Source organism: Hyperolius riggenbachi, chromosome 7 (assembly GCF_040937935.1).
Source record: "Hyperolius riggenbachi isolate aHypRig1 chromosome 7, aHypRig1.pri, whole genome shotgun sequence".
Classification (NCBI taxonomy): Eukaryota; Metazoa; Chordata; class Amphibia; order Anura; family Hyperoliidae; genus Hyperolius; species Hyperolius riggenbachi.
Window position 1 is genome coordinate 2,147,352 of NC_090652.1, and position 17,509 is coordinate 2,164,860.

At 49.0% G+C, this 17,509-nt stretch overlaps 1 protein-coding gene across 2 annotated transcripts in view; it reads left to right on the forward strand.

Annotated features, from left to right (window-relative positions):
• The window catches only part of PPL (periplakin), a 135,065-nt gene extending 120,798 nt beyond the window's left edge, over positions 1–14,267 (forward strand). For both annotated transcript variants that reach the window (XM_068243475.1, XM_068243477.1), the window contains 7 exons: positions 1,185–1,323; positions 3,195–3,388; positions 4,830–4,980; positions 5,901–5,984; positions 6,788–6,901; positions 7,530–7,622; positions 10,803–14,267. In XM_068243475.1, coding sequence (XP_068099576.1) covers positions 1,185–1,323; positions 3,195–3,388; positions 4,830–4,980; positions 5,901–5,984; positions 6,788–6,901; positions 7,530–7,622; positions 10,803–13,469 — 3,442 coding nt within the window. In that variant the 3' untranslated portion in view covers positions 13,470–14,267. The remainder of the gene's footprint in view (positions 1–1,184; positions 1,324–3,194; positions 3,389–4,829; positions 4,981–5,900; positions 5,985–6,787; positions 6,902–7,529; positions 7,623–10,802) is intronic.
• Positions 14,268–17,509: the final 3,242 nt, after the last annotated feature.

Genomic DNA, 17,509 nt, shown 5'->3' on the forward strand with positions numbered 1-17,509 from the left:
CCACATACTGTAGAAGCAGACAGTGAGCAGTCATTCGCTGGCTTCCAATCCTATTCTGCATCAGGTGACACCGCTGTCCAACTGGAAGGCAGCTTGTCACCTGAGTATGCTTCACTGTCTGGTGCACAAAGACACTCTCCGGGCGCCGCATGACTGAATGGAGGCTGCTGGGAGTTCTCCTGATTGGGGGAATCAATACCTAGATTCCATGTAATGTTTTTCAGCATCATTTTATGTATGTTCCGGCCCCCCAGCAGTCTGAAGTATATTGACCCGGCCCTTGACCAAAAAAGTTTGGGGACCCCTGGATTACAGTGTGTCGATGTGTGAGCATCGTTCCACCTCTAGACTCCTGTGAACCTCGGCAGATGGACTGATGGGGTTAAATCCACCAGATCTGGCTGGTCATACTAACTTACCTTCAGTGCCACACCTCTGAGGGACTCTGATGTCTGCTGGTGGTTGGACAGCTTGATAACTGTGACATTACCACCACATGAGAAGGCATCCAACAAAGACCTTAGAACGTTAGACCTTCCTGGAAACAGAACTTGAGGGAGAAGCTTGTTAGGTGGCGCCCTCTGGAGGCTTCCTAGAGATGTACTGAAACCTGTTGAGTCATGCAGTAGAAAGAAGTATAATTTTCAGGAATGTGGCAGTCATAGTTTAGACCCCCCTTTTCCCCCTCGTAAAATGTGACTCCAGACACTGATGTGGACCAGTAAGCTTTTCATCGTTGGCAGGCTGACTTCCAATAGCATTTCATTATTATTATACAGGGTTTCTAGTAGATCCTATAAAGTGCTTGTTCTGCTCTGTGCTGCCTGGCCCTGATTCCTGTATGAAGACTATCTGACTAGAACAAGTCAGAGGAACGCCCACCCAGCTTCACCTAATATCTCCTCTGAGTGTCTTTACATAATTCCCTTATTAATCTGGCTGTGAGATGGAAGGAGGGGGGATCCTGTTGCACTGGACAGTGAGGAGTCTCCCAGACAATAGCTGTATTAATGTATTATTATTTAGTTATTTGGGACCTGAAAATAAAGGTATTTGGATGTTTTTTCTCCTCCATGCCAGCTCTGTCGGTCCTCTGCATGTGTGTGTGTGTGTGGGGGAGGGGCTGTCGCTTCACTTTAGAGGACAGGATGTGACATCCCTCTCTTGCGCTTATGTTCCTGCAGGATCGAGGCAGGCAATCGCCTGGAGGGCAGCCTGCAGAAGAGCCGGGACCTGCTGGCCACTTATGAGACCAAGTTATGCCAGGATGACACCGTTCCCGATGACCCTCGAGCCATCGACAGGAAGCTGCAGGAGTTATCGGTGAGCGGATGCCACGCCCATCTCCAGTTCATGGAGCGGCTGACTGCTTATGTCTTCCTCCAGCGACCAATCAGTGCCGTTCCTGATAAGTATTAACCCGCCCCAGAAGCTGATTGGTGCTATGAGAGGAACAGAAAAGGTCCAGCTCTGTATGTCTTTAGACAGGGGCGTAGCAATAGGGGGTGCAGAGGTAGCGATCGCATCGCGGCCCTCCCTCAACTGCGGTATTAGCTCTCTATTGGTCCTGTGCCCATAATAATCACTTCTATAGTTACTTTGAATAGTGGTAATCATTAACAAGCTATTTCCATCCCCTTCTTGCACCTCTGACACTGCAGTTGCCATTGGCAGGTTTTGGTGCGCCATATTAATTGTTATGTATAGAGTGCTTGGGGGGGCCCCATGTAAAACTTGCATTGGGGCCCACAGCTCCTTAGCTACATCACTGTCCTTAGATGCACCTTAAGGTCTGAGCTAATATATTTGTTATAATAACACTTGACTTAACCAGCCGGGCGGTATGGACGAGCTCAGCTCGTCCATCACCGCCGGAGGCTGCCGCTCAGGCCCTGCTGGGCCGATTTTCTTCAAATAAAGAGCAGCACACGCAGCCAGCACTTTGCCAGCCGCGTGTGCTGCCTGATCGCCGCCGCTCTGCGGCGATCCGCCGCGAGCAGCGGCAAAAGAGGGTCCCCCCAGCCGCCTGAGCCCAGCGTAGCCGGAACAAAAAGTTCCGGCCAGCGCTAAGGGCTGGATCGGATGCGTCTGACGTCAGGACGTCGGCTGACGTCCATGACGTCACTCCGCTCGTCGCTATGGCGACGATGTAAGCAAAACAAGGAAGTCCGCTCATTGCGGCCTTCCTTGTTTATTCTGGGCGCCGGAGGCGATCGGAAGAACGCCTCCGGAGCGCCCTCTAGTGGGCTTTCATGCAGCCAACTTTCAGTTGGCTGCATGAAATAGTTTTTTTTTTATTTAAAAAAAACCCTCCCGCAGCCGCCCTGGCGATCTTAATAGAACGCCAGGGTGGTTAAAGGACAAGCGGGGCAACAAAAGAAATGTAGTTTTACTTTGAGCATCTTCCAGCCCTTACAAGTCATTTGTGTCCCTCGCCGCAGCTTCGGTCTTCTCTGGGGGCCCACTGACAGCCTCTGAGGGTGGCTGATCCTTGATGGGTCAGCGTTATCTGTGCATGCGCCCGCCTTGTACGAGAACGCACCCACACTCCAGAGGACACGGGCGTGTTTGACCTTGGGTGCTCGTATGCGCCCACACATATGCAGAACACAACAACGCTTAGAGGCTGCCAAGCAGGACACCGGGGGGAACCGGAGCTGCAGCAAGAGACGCAAATGACTTCTAGGGCCTGGAAGAAGCCACATGCAAGTAAAGGTATATTCCTTTTGTCGCCTAGTTTATCCTTTTAATTGGCAATATTCACACGTGGGGGAGATCTTCATACCCAACAATCTGTTTAGACAGCCAGCCTGGACTCTGTCGCCCTCTCCGAACCTTGGAAGACCATACGAAGATGTTCAGTTTCAGTAACCGATTCATTGGCTCTGGTTTACTATAGGGGATCCACCAGGAAGCCTCATGGGGAACAGTCACAATCACAGCACCCCCTACAGCACAAAGCGTTGTGATTGGCTGGATAATGTGGGCGTAGCTTACTACAACCTACCCGAATCTGAGCAGTTGGAGATGGTGCTGTCCACCCAATCACGTTAGTGCAATTTCCCTATGAGGTTTCCTGCTGGGCCCCCTAAAGTAGACATTCTATGAGGTTGATCTCTGTGTAGCCGCAGTTACCCTATAATGCCGATATGGACAGAGAGGCAGGTTGTTGACCATCTTCTTCTCCCTCCCAGGCCATGAGCTCCGAGCTGCAGAAGGGTAGAGGAGTCCTTGCAGAAGCTGAGCAGAACCTTCACAACAGTAAGCTGTGCTGCAATAATCTGGCCAATCGCTTCCAGGAGCATTGTCCCGACATTGAGCGCCAGGAGGCTGAGGTGTCCAAACTCAATCAGCGCTACTCCCAGCTGGACCAGCAGATACAGAGCAGGTGAGACCCCCTTCCTTCCTGCAGGATGAAGTCTGAGGCCCCCCATCATATGTCCTCCTCACTTCCCAAACGTTTATTCTCTTGGATGTCCGCTATGTATTCCTGGTAACAGAATTATGACAGAATCGCTTTCCTTATGCAGCCGTACAGATTACCCAGCAAGCTCATGGTGAACCACAACTCCCAGGAGTGTGTGAGGGGCTACAAAGCCCTCTTACTAAAATGCTATGGAAAACCGAAGCTTGCCTTCTTGAAACAAAACTTTTTATCTTCCATAGCATTTTAGTAGGAGGGTTTTTTGGACCTCTGTAGCCCCTTACAAACTCCTGGGAGTTGTGGTTCACCCTGAGCTGGATGGGTAATCTATAACTCTGGGGGCTTCAAGTCCTCCCCATAAAGCCACATTTATCCATGCCATGCACTGATGAGGATCAACCAATCTGAAACAGTCGATATGCATGTTGGATTATTATGGCTCTGTACAATTAACAAGCTGACACATCATTGCATTCCAGTGGTTCTGGTGGTGTGGCTAGCCTACAGGGACAACAAAGGATGATTTGCATATATTCAGCAGTGATGCATTGTGGGGGACATCTCAAGCTCACTCCAAGCTGAATCATCATAAATACCTTCTGTTTTATGAAGGCAAACTTTTGTTTTGCCTCTGCAGTGTGAGAGGGAGACTGCGGTGGAAATATCTGGGACCAGGGCCGGATTTACCATAAGGCAGTGGAGGCACGTGCCTACTGGCGTCTTATGATGGAAAGGCGGCTCACTCTCCTCCCAGAGTGCCTCCCTCCTTCCCTATGTAAATGAGAGGTTACTCACCCGGCTCTCAGCATTCCACTGACAAGATCTTCCTTTAGTTGAGGGCACCTCTAGCTACTTAATGTCAAGGGACTTCTGTAGCTACCTACGCGGGGCAAGTGAAGTAAGGGAGGAGTGACAGCTGGGACACTCCAGCACACTTGCGGTGCAGTTCGGCGGAGGTTTGCAGGTTCATAGAGGGCGGAGTCTAGGGTGCCAGGACATCTGTGCCTGTAGGCTCCTGCGAGGTAGATCCGGGCCTGTCTGGGACCTAACATACTGTATGTAAGAGATCAGACTTAGAGGAGGCCATGATGATGTAGCAGCAAAGCCTAAATGTGAGGGGAGCAACAACGTTGTAGCAGCAGCGATGAGACCGGGGGGAGCCAGGATGTTGTAGCTGAAGGACAGAACAAAGAGATGGCACACAATTCCTTGTATTGGAGCAAATCGGTGAATACACAATGTTTTGGGCGTGGTCGTTTCTGTTTCCTTGGGACACATGACACGTAGGGGTGGTCTGGTACCAGCAGTCTGGCACAAAGTTTAGGGATCAGTAGGGTGTGATAGGGTGGGCCTTGCAGGACACGACGTTGTAGCTGGTCTGGACTTATGCACCTTCTCTTTTTAGGTCTCAAGGCTTGCAGAAGGCCAAGACCGCCTATTCCAACTATCGCAGTGGCTACGACCAGGTTGACGGATGGCTGCGGAATATTCCAAACCATGAGCCCAAAGACACTGACGGCATCAAGCAAGTGGAGAGCAAGCTGAAGGACCAGCGGGTAATGCCTGTTTCATGCACAGCACATTTCAATTTGTTGAAATCTTGTATAAGGCAAATGGTGTGAGGTGATAAAACGATTGCTGGACAGTATCGGACCCAACACTACTTGATAGATTGCCTGATCGGATTGTTGGGATCACCTTAAAGTTCTGGATTCAGGGAGGCCCTAAGCCTGTGGGGCTGGCGGAGTGTGACCAGGCCTTGCTACGGAACTCCTCCTCTGTACAGCAATACCGGCATCCATGTCACCAGGCAGTTACTGGAGGGGTGCGTGCGTACACACAATATGAGGCCCATCCTCCGCCGCTGTGCCACGCCCAAGTAATTCAAACATTAGGTGGGTGCATTTGGGGACGCTGTTAGGGATGCTGTTGCCGGATCTAGCGCAGCGTGGAGTCACCCTGTGTGGATCAAAGTATTGGATGTAGTTGAAAGTTTGATCCTCTTTGGTACAGCGCCACATAATACCATTATTAAGCTGGTGCTTGTGGGATGGGGGTGGAGCTACAGCATGCCAGCTGGCACTGCCCCCTGCTGCTGGCCCGCCCTCCTGCTAGTGAGTGAGGCGGTAGAGACCTTCCAGCCCTGCGCCACAGCTGCACTCCATGGACCCTCCCTGTACAATGGCATAAAGTAAGTGTTGCGGGAGGGAGGGGGGTGGTCGCATAATTGGATTGGAAAAGGGTAAAAGCACTTCCTTTATATTTGAGTCAGGTCTCTTTACCACGGACGCCGGGGGCGTTCTTTTGTTGGGCTGTTCAGCCTTGCGACTGGCAGCCACAAGCAATTATATGGGGGTGGGGGCAGTCTGCCGCCACTAGTTCAGAGTGTCACAAAGAGGCCACCCCCCCCCCCATCCTTACCCCACGCTGCCCCCCTCTGAAATAAACCTCACTCCCCTGCTTGTGTCTCCTGCAGCTCCTCCTGGGTGAGATTTCGGACAGAGAGCAGGACCTGGAGCATGTCACCAGCAGCGCTCAGCAGTACCAGCAAGCAGTCAAGGTAAGGCCTAACACACACCGACACTGGTTTACTATCACTAAACATACATGTGAGATGGCCAGCATGCGGGATAATCGCTAGTGATCACCTCTGGTGAATGTCTGCCATCAGGTCAGGTGGTCAGCTTTGTGCGCAAAGGGAAACTCCCCCCCAAACTCCTCCCTGACTACCTCATGTGGGAGGTGACTAGATGAGTCACATGTTTGCTGCTGTTGTCTCAGGCAAGCAGCATCTGACACTGACACAGGAAGACAGAACGGCAATCCCATAGCCAGGGAAATGTTTATTTCACTACTCCCTGTTACACTGCCACTCATTATACAGTCTCCTGACCCCCCAAATTAGTGCTTCTTGTTACAGTACCACCTATTATAATGTGCTCTATATACTTCCATCACAATGGGGGAACATGCCAGGGAACCCCTGCAGAGTGCTCAAGGAACCCTGGTTGAGAAAGCCTGATCTAGGAGTACAGCGCCCCCTATTGCCCAGGTCTGAACATTGCATGTCTTGTCTGCTTGCTGACTGATAAGAGGACCAGTCCTAAGGAGGGAATCTCATGTGAGTGCCTCTGTCCCCGATGTCTGCGGCCTCCACTTTACTGATCCGTCCAGTTACACGACACTCCTCTGACCAAGGAGCTGTGACAGACTCCTCCCCCTGACTCTGCCCCTCCCCTCCATACACCAGCAGCTTATCTGTACAGTGATCTGGTGTACAGACGGCAGACTATCACCCGTAGGGATCCTGCACGATTGTTTAGGGTGTATTTCATGCCTGTCTCTTCTGTGACTTTCTATCAGGATTATGAGCTGGAGACTGAGAAGCTGAGGTCGGTGATGGACATGGAGAACAGGAGAGGCGTCTACACTAAGCGGCCCAAAATCACGTCACCGGCAGCCAAAGTGAAGGAGGAGGCAAGTATAGACTCTCCTTACACCAGAAGCCCCTCCTCCCTCAGCAGGCACCCCTCCTCCCTCAGCAGGAGCCACTCCTCTCTCAGCAGGAGCCCCTCCCCTCACCAGAAGCCCCTCCTCCCTCAGCAGGCACCCCTCCTCTCTCACCAAAAGCCCCTCCTCCCTCAGCAGGCACCCCTCCTCTTTCACCAAAAGCCCCTCCTCCCTCAGCAGGAGCCCCTCCCCTCACCAAATGCCCCTCCTCCCTCAGCAGGAGCCCCTCCCACTTCACAAAAAGACCTCCTCCCTCAGGAGGAGCCCCTCCCACTTCACAAAAAGCCCCTCCTCCCTCAGCAGGAGCCCCTCCCCTCACTAAAAGCCCCTCCTCTATCATCAGGCACCCCTCCCCTCACCAAAAAGCCCCTCCTCCCTCAGCAGGCACCCCTCCCCTCACCAAAAGCCCCGACTCCCTCAGCAGGAGCCCCTCCCACTCCACAAAAAAGCCCCTCCTCCCTCAGCAGGAGCCCCTACCTTCACCATAATCCCCTGCTCCCACCAGGAGTCCCTCCCCCTTACAAGAAGCCCCTCCCCCACCAAAAATCCCCTCTCCCAGTCTGTGGTGTGACTCTTCTGTCTCTTTTCCCTACAGGAGGCTGACTTGACTTCGAAGTTCACAGAGGCCAATGCAGTGAACAGGCAGAGGCTGCAGACTCTGGAGTTCGCCCAGAATCTTCTGCGTCAGGTAACCGAGGCCGATGCGTTTTCCTGGCAGACGCCGTGTGATCCCACCAACGTTCTATCGGGCTGAGCGAAATAACCGCTATAAAACAGTCGCAAAAGCTCAATTCAGCAGCCGCAATGATTACATATAACAGAAGAGAATAGTTATAAAGTATTACTTCTGGGGTATACCAGACTCTATTCAGAAATAATTGTACTAACAAATCGTAGTAAAGAAAAAACGCAATTCCTGTACATATACTATATACACGTTCTTCCAAAAATGACGCTAATACAAAGCCTGCATGCAGCAAGGTAGAATAACGCAATCAGTTACAGCGCAGTACTGTGACCAGGCCCATAGCATTGTACGGGCAGTGATCAGTTACAGCACAGTACTGTGACCAGGCATATAGCATTGTATGGGCAGTGATCAGTTACAGCGCAGTGCTGTGACCAGGCCCATAGCATTGTACGGGCAGTGATCAGTTACAGCACAGTACTGTGACCAGGCATATAGCATTGTATGGGCAGTGATCAGTTACAGCGCAGTACTGTGACCAGGCCCATAGCATTGTACGGGCAGTGATCAGTTACAGCACAGTACTGTGACCAGGCATATAGCATTGTATGGGCAGTGATCAGTTACAGCGCAGTGCTGTGACCAGGCCCATAGCATTGTATGGGCAGTGATCAGTTACAGCGCAGCACTGTGACCAGGCCCATAGCATTGTACGGGCAGTGATCAGTTACAGCACAGTACTGTGACCAGGCATATAGCATTGTATGGGCAGTGATCAGTTACAGCGCAGTGCTGTGACCAGGCCCATAGCATTGTATGGGCAGTGATCAGTTACAGCGCAGTACTGTGACCAGGCCCATAGCATTGTATGGGTAGTGATCAGTTACAGCTCAGTGCTGTGACCAGGCCCATAGCATTGTACGGGCAGTGATCAGTTACAGCACAGTACTGTGACCAGGCATATAGCATTGTATGGGCAGTGATCAGTTACAGCACAGTACTGTGACCAGGCCCATAGCATTGTATGAGCAGTGATCAGTTACAGCACAGTACTGTGACCAGGCCCATAGCATTGTATGGGCAGTGATCAGTTACAGTGCAGTACTGTGACCAGGCCCATAGAATTGTATGGGCAGTGATCAGTTACAGTGCAGTACTGTGACCAGGCCCATAGAATTGTATGGGCAGTGATCAGTTACAGCGCAGTACTGTGACCAGGCCCATAGCATTGTATGGGCAGTGATCAGTTACAGCGCAGTACTGTGACCAGCCCCATAGCATTGTATGGTCAGTGATCAGTTACAGCGCAGTACTGTGACCAGGCCCATAGAATTGTATGGGCAGTGATCAGTTACAGCTCAGTACTGTGACCAGGCCCATAGCATTGTACGGGCAGTGATCAGTTACAGCTCAGTGCTGTGACCAGGCCCATAGCATTGTATGGGCAGTGATCAGTTACAGTGCAGTGCTGTGACCAGGCCCATAGCATTGTATGGGCAGTGATCAGTTACAGTGCAGTGCTGTGACCAGGCCCATAGAATTGTATGGGCAGTGATCAGTTACAGTGCAGTGCTGTGACCAGGCCCATAGCATTGTATGGGCAGTGATCAGTTACAGTGCAGTGCTGTGACCAGGCCCATAGAATTGTATGGGCAGTGATCAGTTACAGAGCAGTACTGTGACCAGGCCCATAGCATTGTATGGGCAGTGATCAGTTACAGCCCAGTACTGTGAACAGGCCCATAGCATTGTATGGGCAGTGATCAGTAACAGCCCAGTACTGTGACCAGGCCCATAGCATTGTATGGGGAGTGATCAGTTACAGCTCTGTGCTGTGACCAGGCCCATGGAATTGTATGGGCAGTGATCAGTTACAGGGCAGTAGTGTGACCAGGGCCATAGCATTGTATGGGCAGTGATCAGTTACAACGCAGTACTGTGACCAGGCCCATAGCATTGTATGGGCAGTGATCAGTTACAGCGCAGTACTGTGACCAGGCCCATAGGATTGTATGGGCAGTGATCAGTTACAGTGCAGTACTGTGACCAGGCCCATAGGATTGTATGGGCAGTGATCAGTTACAGAGCAGTACTGTGACCAGGCCCATAGCATTGTATGAGCAGTGATCAGTTACAGCGCAGTACTGTGACCAGGCTTATAGCATTGTATGGGCAGTGATCAGTTACAGGGCAGTAGTGTGACCAGGGCCATAGCATTGTATGGGCAGTGATCAGTTACAACGCAGTACTGCAAACAGTTCCCCTCACTATTGCCATTTGCGATGATTGCTCACTGTTACCGCCACGCACCCGACTGAGAATGTTAGCCAAATATTTCCCAGCATGTCCAATCGATACAGTCGACCAATTTCTAGTGGAAATTGGTTGTATGGTTAATTGGGCATGCTCTTGGCAGCACAGACTTTCATCCACTTCGATAATAATTATTGAATCGGATGGTCGATCGGCTGCCAAGTCGGCAGATGTTTGGCCACGTTTAAAGCTTCAAGAACAATAGGTGTTCTCTTTAAAGCCAAAAGAATGTCTGGGTGAAATTACTTTGGACAGCTGCTGCGACAGCAGCGCCGTATAATGTAAACACAGGGGATTTCTTCCCCGCGTGTTTACATTTCGCCTGCGAGCCGCGATCGGAGGCTCGCAGGCTGTTCACGGAGACACCCTCCGTAAATTGACATGGAAAGGCGAGCGGCCGGTTCCATGGAAACACCATTTCGACCTGCCGACGCCTATCGGCGTTAGGCGGTTGTTAAGTGGTTAAAGTGTACCTGTGTGAAAAATAAAATACTGCCCCTGGCATACGAACCTCAGGTGGAGGAAGCCTGAGGGTCCTCAGGAGGTTTTCCCCGGCCGCTTCTGGCAATGGGACCCCCAAAAAACCGCTTGTTGACAGCTTGCATCTGTGCAGTAGCACGGACGTGGCTCTTTCTGCAGGAGCCAGAGCGGGTCTGTGCTACTGGGCAGCCGCTGGAGAGGATGGGGGAAGCCTCCCCGGGTTACAGAGACTTCCCTCTCCAGAGTATCCGAAATGTTCTGTAGCAAACCTCACAGGATTCCTTTAAATATACCATTTTGATATTTCTCATTGTTTCTATAATTGGCTCATGTGTTTTCCCAAGCCCAAACTAATCTCGTCTGCCGTTTTGTTTCTCATCTCTGCAGCAGCCAGAAGTGGAAGTCCGTCAGGAATCCATCCAGATGGCGCATTCAGAGAAACCTGCTGAGGAAACCTGGAAGATTAAGAAGATGCTGGATGATGAAGTGCAGCGCCGACAGCAGCTGGAATCCGAGATCAGGAGCAGCCAGGATGAGATCATCTATCTGCAGGGCCAGAAACCTCAGGAGACCATTGTGAAGAAGGAGGTCCTAAAGAAGGTTCCAGATCCTCAACTAGAAGAGGACTACCACAAGGTCCTAGAAAGAGTGTCTGAAGAGCAACGGAAGAACAAGTCTCTCCAGGATGAGCTGGAGTCCCTGAAGCTGAAGATTCGGACCTTGGAGTTTGAGCAGAGAGAAGGTGGCCAGCAGTATGTAGTTAAGGAAGTGCTGAGAATAGAGAAGGACAAAGACCAGCAGCAAGATTTCCAGAGGCTCAAAGAACAGCTGGACGAACTGAATCGCCTGAGGAGCACCAAGCAGAGCGAGATCGCTCACCTGAGAGAACGGATCGTTGTCTTGACAGAAGAAAAGAACAAGCCCCAGGAAAAGGTCACAGAGAAAGAAGTGGTGAAACTTCAAAACGATCCTCAGCTAGCTGCAGAATTCAGGACCCTCCAGGAGAACCTGCAGAGGGAGAATTCCCAACGGCAAAAGGAAGAGGAGGAGCTGCTACTCCTTCAAGAGAAGCTAAAACGCTTGGAGAAGGAAAGAGCCATGGCCGAAGGCAAGATCACAGTGAAGGAAGTGCTGAAGGTGGAGAAGGATATAGCCGCTGAAAGAGAAGTTAACGACCTTCGCAGGCAATACGAGGAGGAGACTTCAAAGACACGCATCATGCTGAGAGATAAAAACGAGCTGATACGCAAGATAACCGTTATGGAGGAGGAAAATGCCAAAGTTGTAGTCCAAGAGAAAGTACGTGAGATTATTCGACCGGATCCTAAAGCCGAGAGTGAACTGGCCAAATTACGCCTTGAGCTGATAGAGCAGGAAAGGAAATATCGAAGTTCAGAGGAGCAAGTGAAATCCCTCCAGAGTGAACTATCAGCCATTAAATCACGAGGTCCACAGGTGGAAGTGAAAGAGATCACCAAAGAAGTCATCAAGCACAAGACAGATCCAGAGGTCTTGTCGGAATTGGAGAGACTTCGGGGAGAAATTCTGGAGAAGACTAGAGTGGTAGAGAGGTCCGAGATGGAAATCAATCAATTAAAGCAGGAGATAAAAAGCTGGATTGATACCAAACCTCAAGTACAGGTTAAGGAGGTGGTTCAAGAGGTTCTGCAATACCGTGAAGACCCCGACACCAAGAGGGAAGTAGAAACCTTAAGAAGCCAGTTGGCTCAAGAGCAGAAGAAACGTATAGACCTAGAAAGTGAAAGAATGGCCCAAGAAGATAAGATTAGAAAGAAAGAAGTAGAGTTGTCCCAGATTAGAGAAAAGGTGGTACAGCAGGAGGTGGTGAAATACGAAGAGGATCCTTTGCTGAAGTCAGAGGTCAACAGTTTCTCAAAAAGCATTGAAACTGAGCTCAAGCAAAAAGATTCTCTGCAAGAGGAGCTTCGCAAGTTACAGTGGAGGAAATCAGAACTTGAACGTCAGCTTGAAGAACTGGAGAGAGAGAGGCAAGCTAGGCGGGTGGCAGAACTGGAAATCCAAAGGCTGAAGAGCAGGCTGAGTGAACTGGAACAAAGAGAGATTGAGACAAAAGAAAAAGTTACACTGAAACAGAAGGTCGTCTTGCAACAAGACCCTCAACAAGAAAAGGAACACAACTTGCTAAAACTTCAAGTTGAGGAGGAAAGACACAGGAGGCAACTTCTTGAAAATGAACTGGAGTCACTAAGAAAGAAGTTCCTTGGATTGGAAAAGATGGAGGTGAAAGAGAAGGTTGTGTTTACTGAGAAGGTAGAGGTTGAAAAAGACGCAGAGACAGAGCAAGAAATACAGAGGCTGAAGTCCATGATGGAAGAGGAAGGCAGACGTAGACGAGAGTTAGAGGCAGAGGCTGACCACATGCAAGCACTCCTCTCGGAGTTAGAGTTCAGTAACTCCAAGTCCAACAAGGAACTGGAATATCTAAGAGAGGAAGTCCACAAACTTCAGATGGAAAAACAGAGCCTACAGCTAGAGACCCGCCACCTGCAGTCTGAGATAGAGATTACCATAAAGGAAGCCCAGGGACTGAGAAGCTTAACTCAAGTTGATAGCGGCGTCAATCTAGACTCTCGCTTATCTGCCTTGGAAACAGAGCTGAGGGATCTGCAGAAGATCTCACGAGACAAAGATGCTGAGATTGAACAACTGCAAAAACGCTTGGAAACCATGCAAATCAAGAGAGAACAGAGAGAGAACCATCTCCGTCGTTCCATCGTTGTTATCGACCCAGACACCGGCAGAGAGATGTCACCAGAAGAAGCTCTGAAGTTGAACCTGATCGACTATAAGATGTATTCCAATTTGCAGAGCCAGGAGTGCGACTGGGAAGAGACCACCATAAAGGGGCCAAATGGTGACTCCTCCGTCATCGTCGATAGGAAATCGGGGAAGAAATTTGACATCGAAGATGCTTTAAAGAGCGGACGCATCACAAAACGTCAGTATGAGAGTTACCTCAACAAGGAGATGTCCATCCAAGACTTCGCAGCCCTAGTATCTGGAAAGAAATAAGCTCAGGCCGCCCATGTTCTCCTCATTGTGGTCAAAATATGGATGCTGACCAAAGGTGCAACCGCCTTTAAGTCCGTTAGCTTCATCGGCAGAAGACATCTTTGCTCTGGTCACCATCTCTCCTGACCCATGCAGTAGAGATAATACGGTCTTCAAACTTGGAAAATGTCATTTTAGGCCTTGACCTTAGTCCACAACAGCTTTATCCAGACGAAAAACCCAAGAAATACAGTTTGCCAACAGATAGCAAATGCTTAGAAGTCAACATCCCAGACATCCCTGAGGGGTAACCCGGCTGTAGGTCGTTCTGCTGAAGCCAAAAGATTTATCATAAAGAAGATCTCCGGGTCTTATCATTAATATAATGTTACTGAAGAAAGATTTATATTTGCCTTAAGTGCCTTGGTATTTTTTATTCTCTTTTTCTCTGTAGTATTATGCTATTTTTCACACCAAAGAATGCCAATGAAAATGCATCTTTATAAAACATGCACTGAACCCATCCCGAGATTGTAAATTAGCCAAAGCCACGATGGCGTTTTATGGTGTCCGCTCTCTCTATGCCTTACAATAAACGAGTAACGATGATAAACAGAATTGGTATATGGTTGAAGAGCTGAGTCTCTGTCTACGCTGGTACATTACTCACCCAGCCCTTTCCAGAGGTCTCGCTGTCTCTTGTGATTGCCTTGTCCCTGTTTTTCTGTATATCTTTTGATAATTCCTGAGCAAGGTAGGGGAAATATGGAAATGTATTTTATTTATGGTATCGCTAAATAAAGATGCGGTGGTTTTGAATGCTTTGTAAGTGGTTTTATTTCATGGACAACTTTCCACTCCAACTGACTGGGTTCATTAATTCTCTAAAAAGGAAACGTATAGTGGGTATAAAGGTATAATGTCTGTCTCTAATTCCCTTCTGAGGGGTTTCCCCGAGGTGCAGATCAATTGTAACGTCATTGGCTGTCCACATCTTCCAGCTGTGACTAATGCTGCATACACACATCCAATGATGGTTGGCCAAGCAATGACCAATTTGACTATATCCATGTAGTATGAGGGGCAACAGAAATTGAGTACTATGAGCAGATTGTGCAGGTAAAACCTCATACTACATTGAGGTGGTAAAATTAGTCAGTGATTGGACAATTATAATTTAAAGAGGAACTCCAGTGAAAATAATGTAATAAAAAAACTGCTTTTTACAATAATTCTATATAAAATGATGTAGTCAGTGTCCCCCCATTGTAAAATCTTTCCTCTCCCTGATTTACATTCTGACATCTCATGGTGACATTTTTACTGCTGGCAGGTGATGTCAGTGGAAGGAGATGCTGCTTGCATTTTTTGGCAGTTGTAAACAGCTGTTATTTCCCAACTGTCAGAACCATGGTCCTGACGTCACACTGTGGGAGGGGTTTCACCACAATATCAGCCATACAGCGCCCCCTGATGATCCGTTTGAGAAAAGGAATAGATTTCTCATGGGAAAGGGGGTATCAGCTACTGATTGGGATTGAAGTTCAATTCTTGGTTATGGTTTCTCTTTAAAGTGTGTACCAGGCTTTTTTTAAGGTGCATACACACATGCAATCTTGATTGGATACGTTTACCACCCCCATGTAGTAGTTGCCTTCTTAAAACAGAAGGAAATCTGCAATAATTCAGTTATAGGTGAACATTTGTGGTTACCCACAATGCACTACTACTAAATATGCAAATTATCCCTTTTCGCCCTTGTTAAGCAAAGCAAGCATCCAGAACCGCTGGTGTATAGCAAGCCTACAGCTTTAAAAGTTTTACACAGCCATATCAAACCCACATTTAAAGCTATAGGCTTGCTATACACCAGCGGTTCTGGATGCTTGCTTTGCTTAACAAGGGCGAAAAGGGATAATTTGCATATTTAGTAGAGCATTGTGGATAACCACAGATGTTCATTTATAACTGAATTATTGCAAATTTCCTTCTGTTTTAAGAAGGCAATTACACCATGTAGTAGTATGAGGGAGAACAGATGTTGAATAAGTTGGACAGATGTGTAGGTATGCTCTCATACTGCATGGGAGTGGTAAGATTGAAGAAGATCAATGCTAGAGATAGACCAGTAGAGGCCACCATTCTGTGCTGAATGTAAATTTAAAGAGAGTCTGAAGCAAGCAAAAATAACCTCTTTTTTTCAGAATCCTCTTCAGGAGTATCGGCTAAGATGATTTGCTGCATCGCACGGCCATACGAGGTCTTTATCCCCTCCCAAACCCCAGGGCAATATCCTACTACTTTCAAAGTCACAGATTTTTCTGCCCGGGGGAGGCAGAGCTTTGGGCTGTAGCTCCGCCTCCAATCTATTCAATCACCGCTGATCGCCGCCTCTCCCCGCCCCTCTTAGTCTTCTTTCAAAGAGAGGGGCGGGGAGAGGCGGCGATCAGCGGTTATTGTATGGACTGGAGGCGGAGCTACAGCGCTAAGCTCTGCCTCCTCCAGGAAGTACCGGAGGATTTCGCTCTGGTGATTTCGGAGGGGATAAAGACCTCAGACGGCCGCGGGGATGCGGCGAATCATCTTAGCTCTTACTGCTGAAGAGGATTCTGAAAGAAAAAAGAGGGTTTTTGTGTTCGCTTCAGACTCTCTTTAATGCAAAAGCTTATGCTGGGAATGCACGGCTCGATTTTCGTGCTCGATTCCGTGCCCGATCGTTTTCGCGCTTGATTCTGCGGGCGATTCTCATCTTTTGCTCGTTTTTCTTATTTTTACATTATCCCCGTTCAGAATTGAGCGCGGAAACGATCGGGCCGGAGATCGGACATGTCGGAAATGATCTTTTGAGCCATATAAATGGCTCTAAATCGAGTCGTGTATTCTCAGCATTAGATATATGGAGCTGTTTTACTCTGTCTAACACACACCATACAATTTTCTGTAAGCTTTTCTGTTAGATTTACCTGCCAGATAGATAATTTCCAACATGTTCATTGCCAACAAATTATCTAACCGTCTATCTGCCCAGCAATTAGGCAATGTTCTACTCAGCATGAGATGACCAGAAGACAATGCACCAGAGATAGTGACCAGTCTCTACAGAACATAATCTAACAGAACAATTGTATGGTGTGTAGTAGGTGTGACAATATCAGTGTGGAACTTTTTAGTGACTGCTTGTATATTATGATTTGCTGTAAGCTGGAAAGTTCTGGATAGAACATTCAAACTTCTTGATGTCAGGGCCAGATTACCTGAGACTGGTCCAAAGATTTCCCCATTGTTCTCTTATCTGGGTTGGCTGTTAGGCAGCAGCTGTGTACATAACTAGCCCACCCAGCTCCTCCTACCTCCTCCCACACGCTCACCTGGCTCCTCCTACCTCCTCCCAGAGGCCCACCCAGCCCCTCCTACTCTCCTCCCAGAGGCCCACCCAGCCCCTCCTACCTCCTCCCAGAGACTCATATTGCAGCTTAGGGGCTAGCACACCTGAGAATGTTCCAGAGGTTTGCCATTGCCTGAAGTTGGGTGAATCTTCTGGAAACAGCTGGTCACCTAGTTCCTCCTATTCCCCACCCACAGTCCTCTGGTGTAGCAAGGTGAATATAAGGACTGCAGTGCAGGAGGAGGGGGAGAGTGAGAACAGATATGAGCAGGAGAAGAGGCTGATTTGCTGGTGGACTTTGGAGAAGAAGCGGTAAGCTGCGGCGCCATTCTGACCACACTGGGAAGGATCAGCAGAGGCAGGGCCGGTTTTAGCAACAATGGGGCCCCAGGGCAAAATAAACCTGAGGGGCCCCCAACAGATACCCCGGAACAAAAATCGGCATTAAGGGACCTTTTTTTGCAGCTGGTATAGTCAGGGTGTGAAGCCCCAATCGGTCGGAGCTCCACATTCTGGCTATCCCAGCCTGCATGGGGGACAAGGGGTTACAAAGCTTCAGGAGGGGGGACCCCACATCATTTAAAAAAAAAATCCCCACACTCTAAACATTAAAAAAAAATTTTTTTGGGAAAATAGGAAAAAAATGCCAGGGATCTTCATGCAGCCATATTGCGGC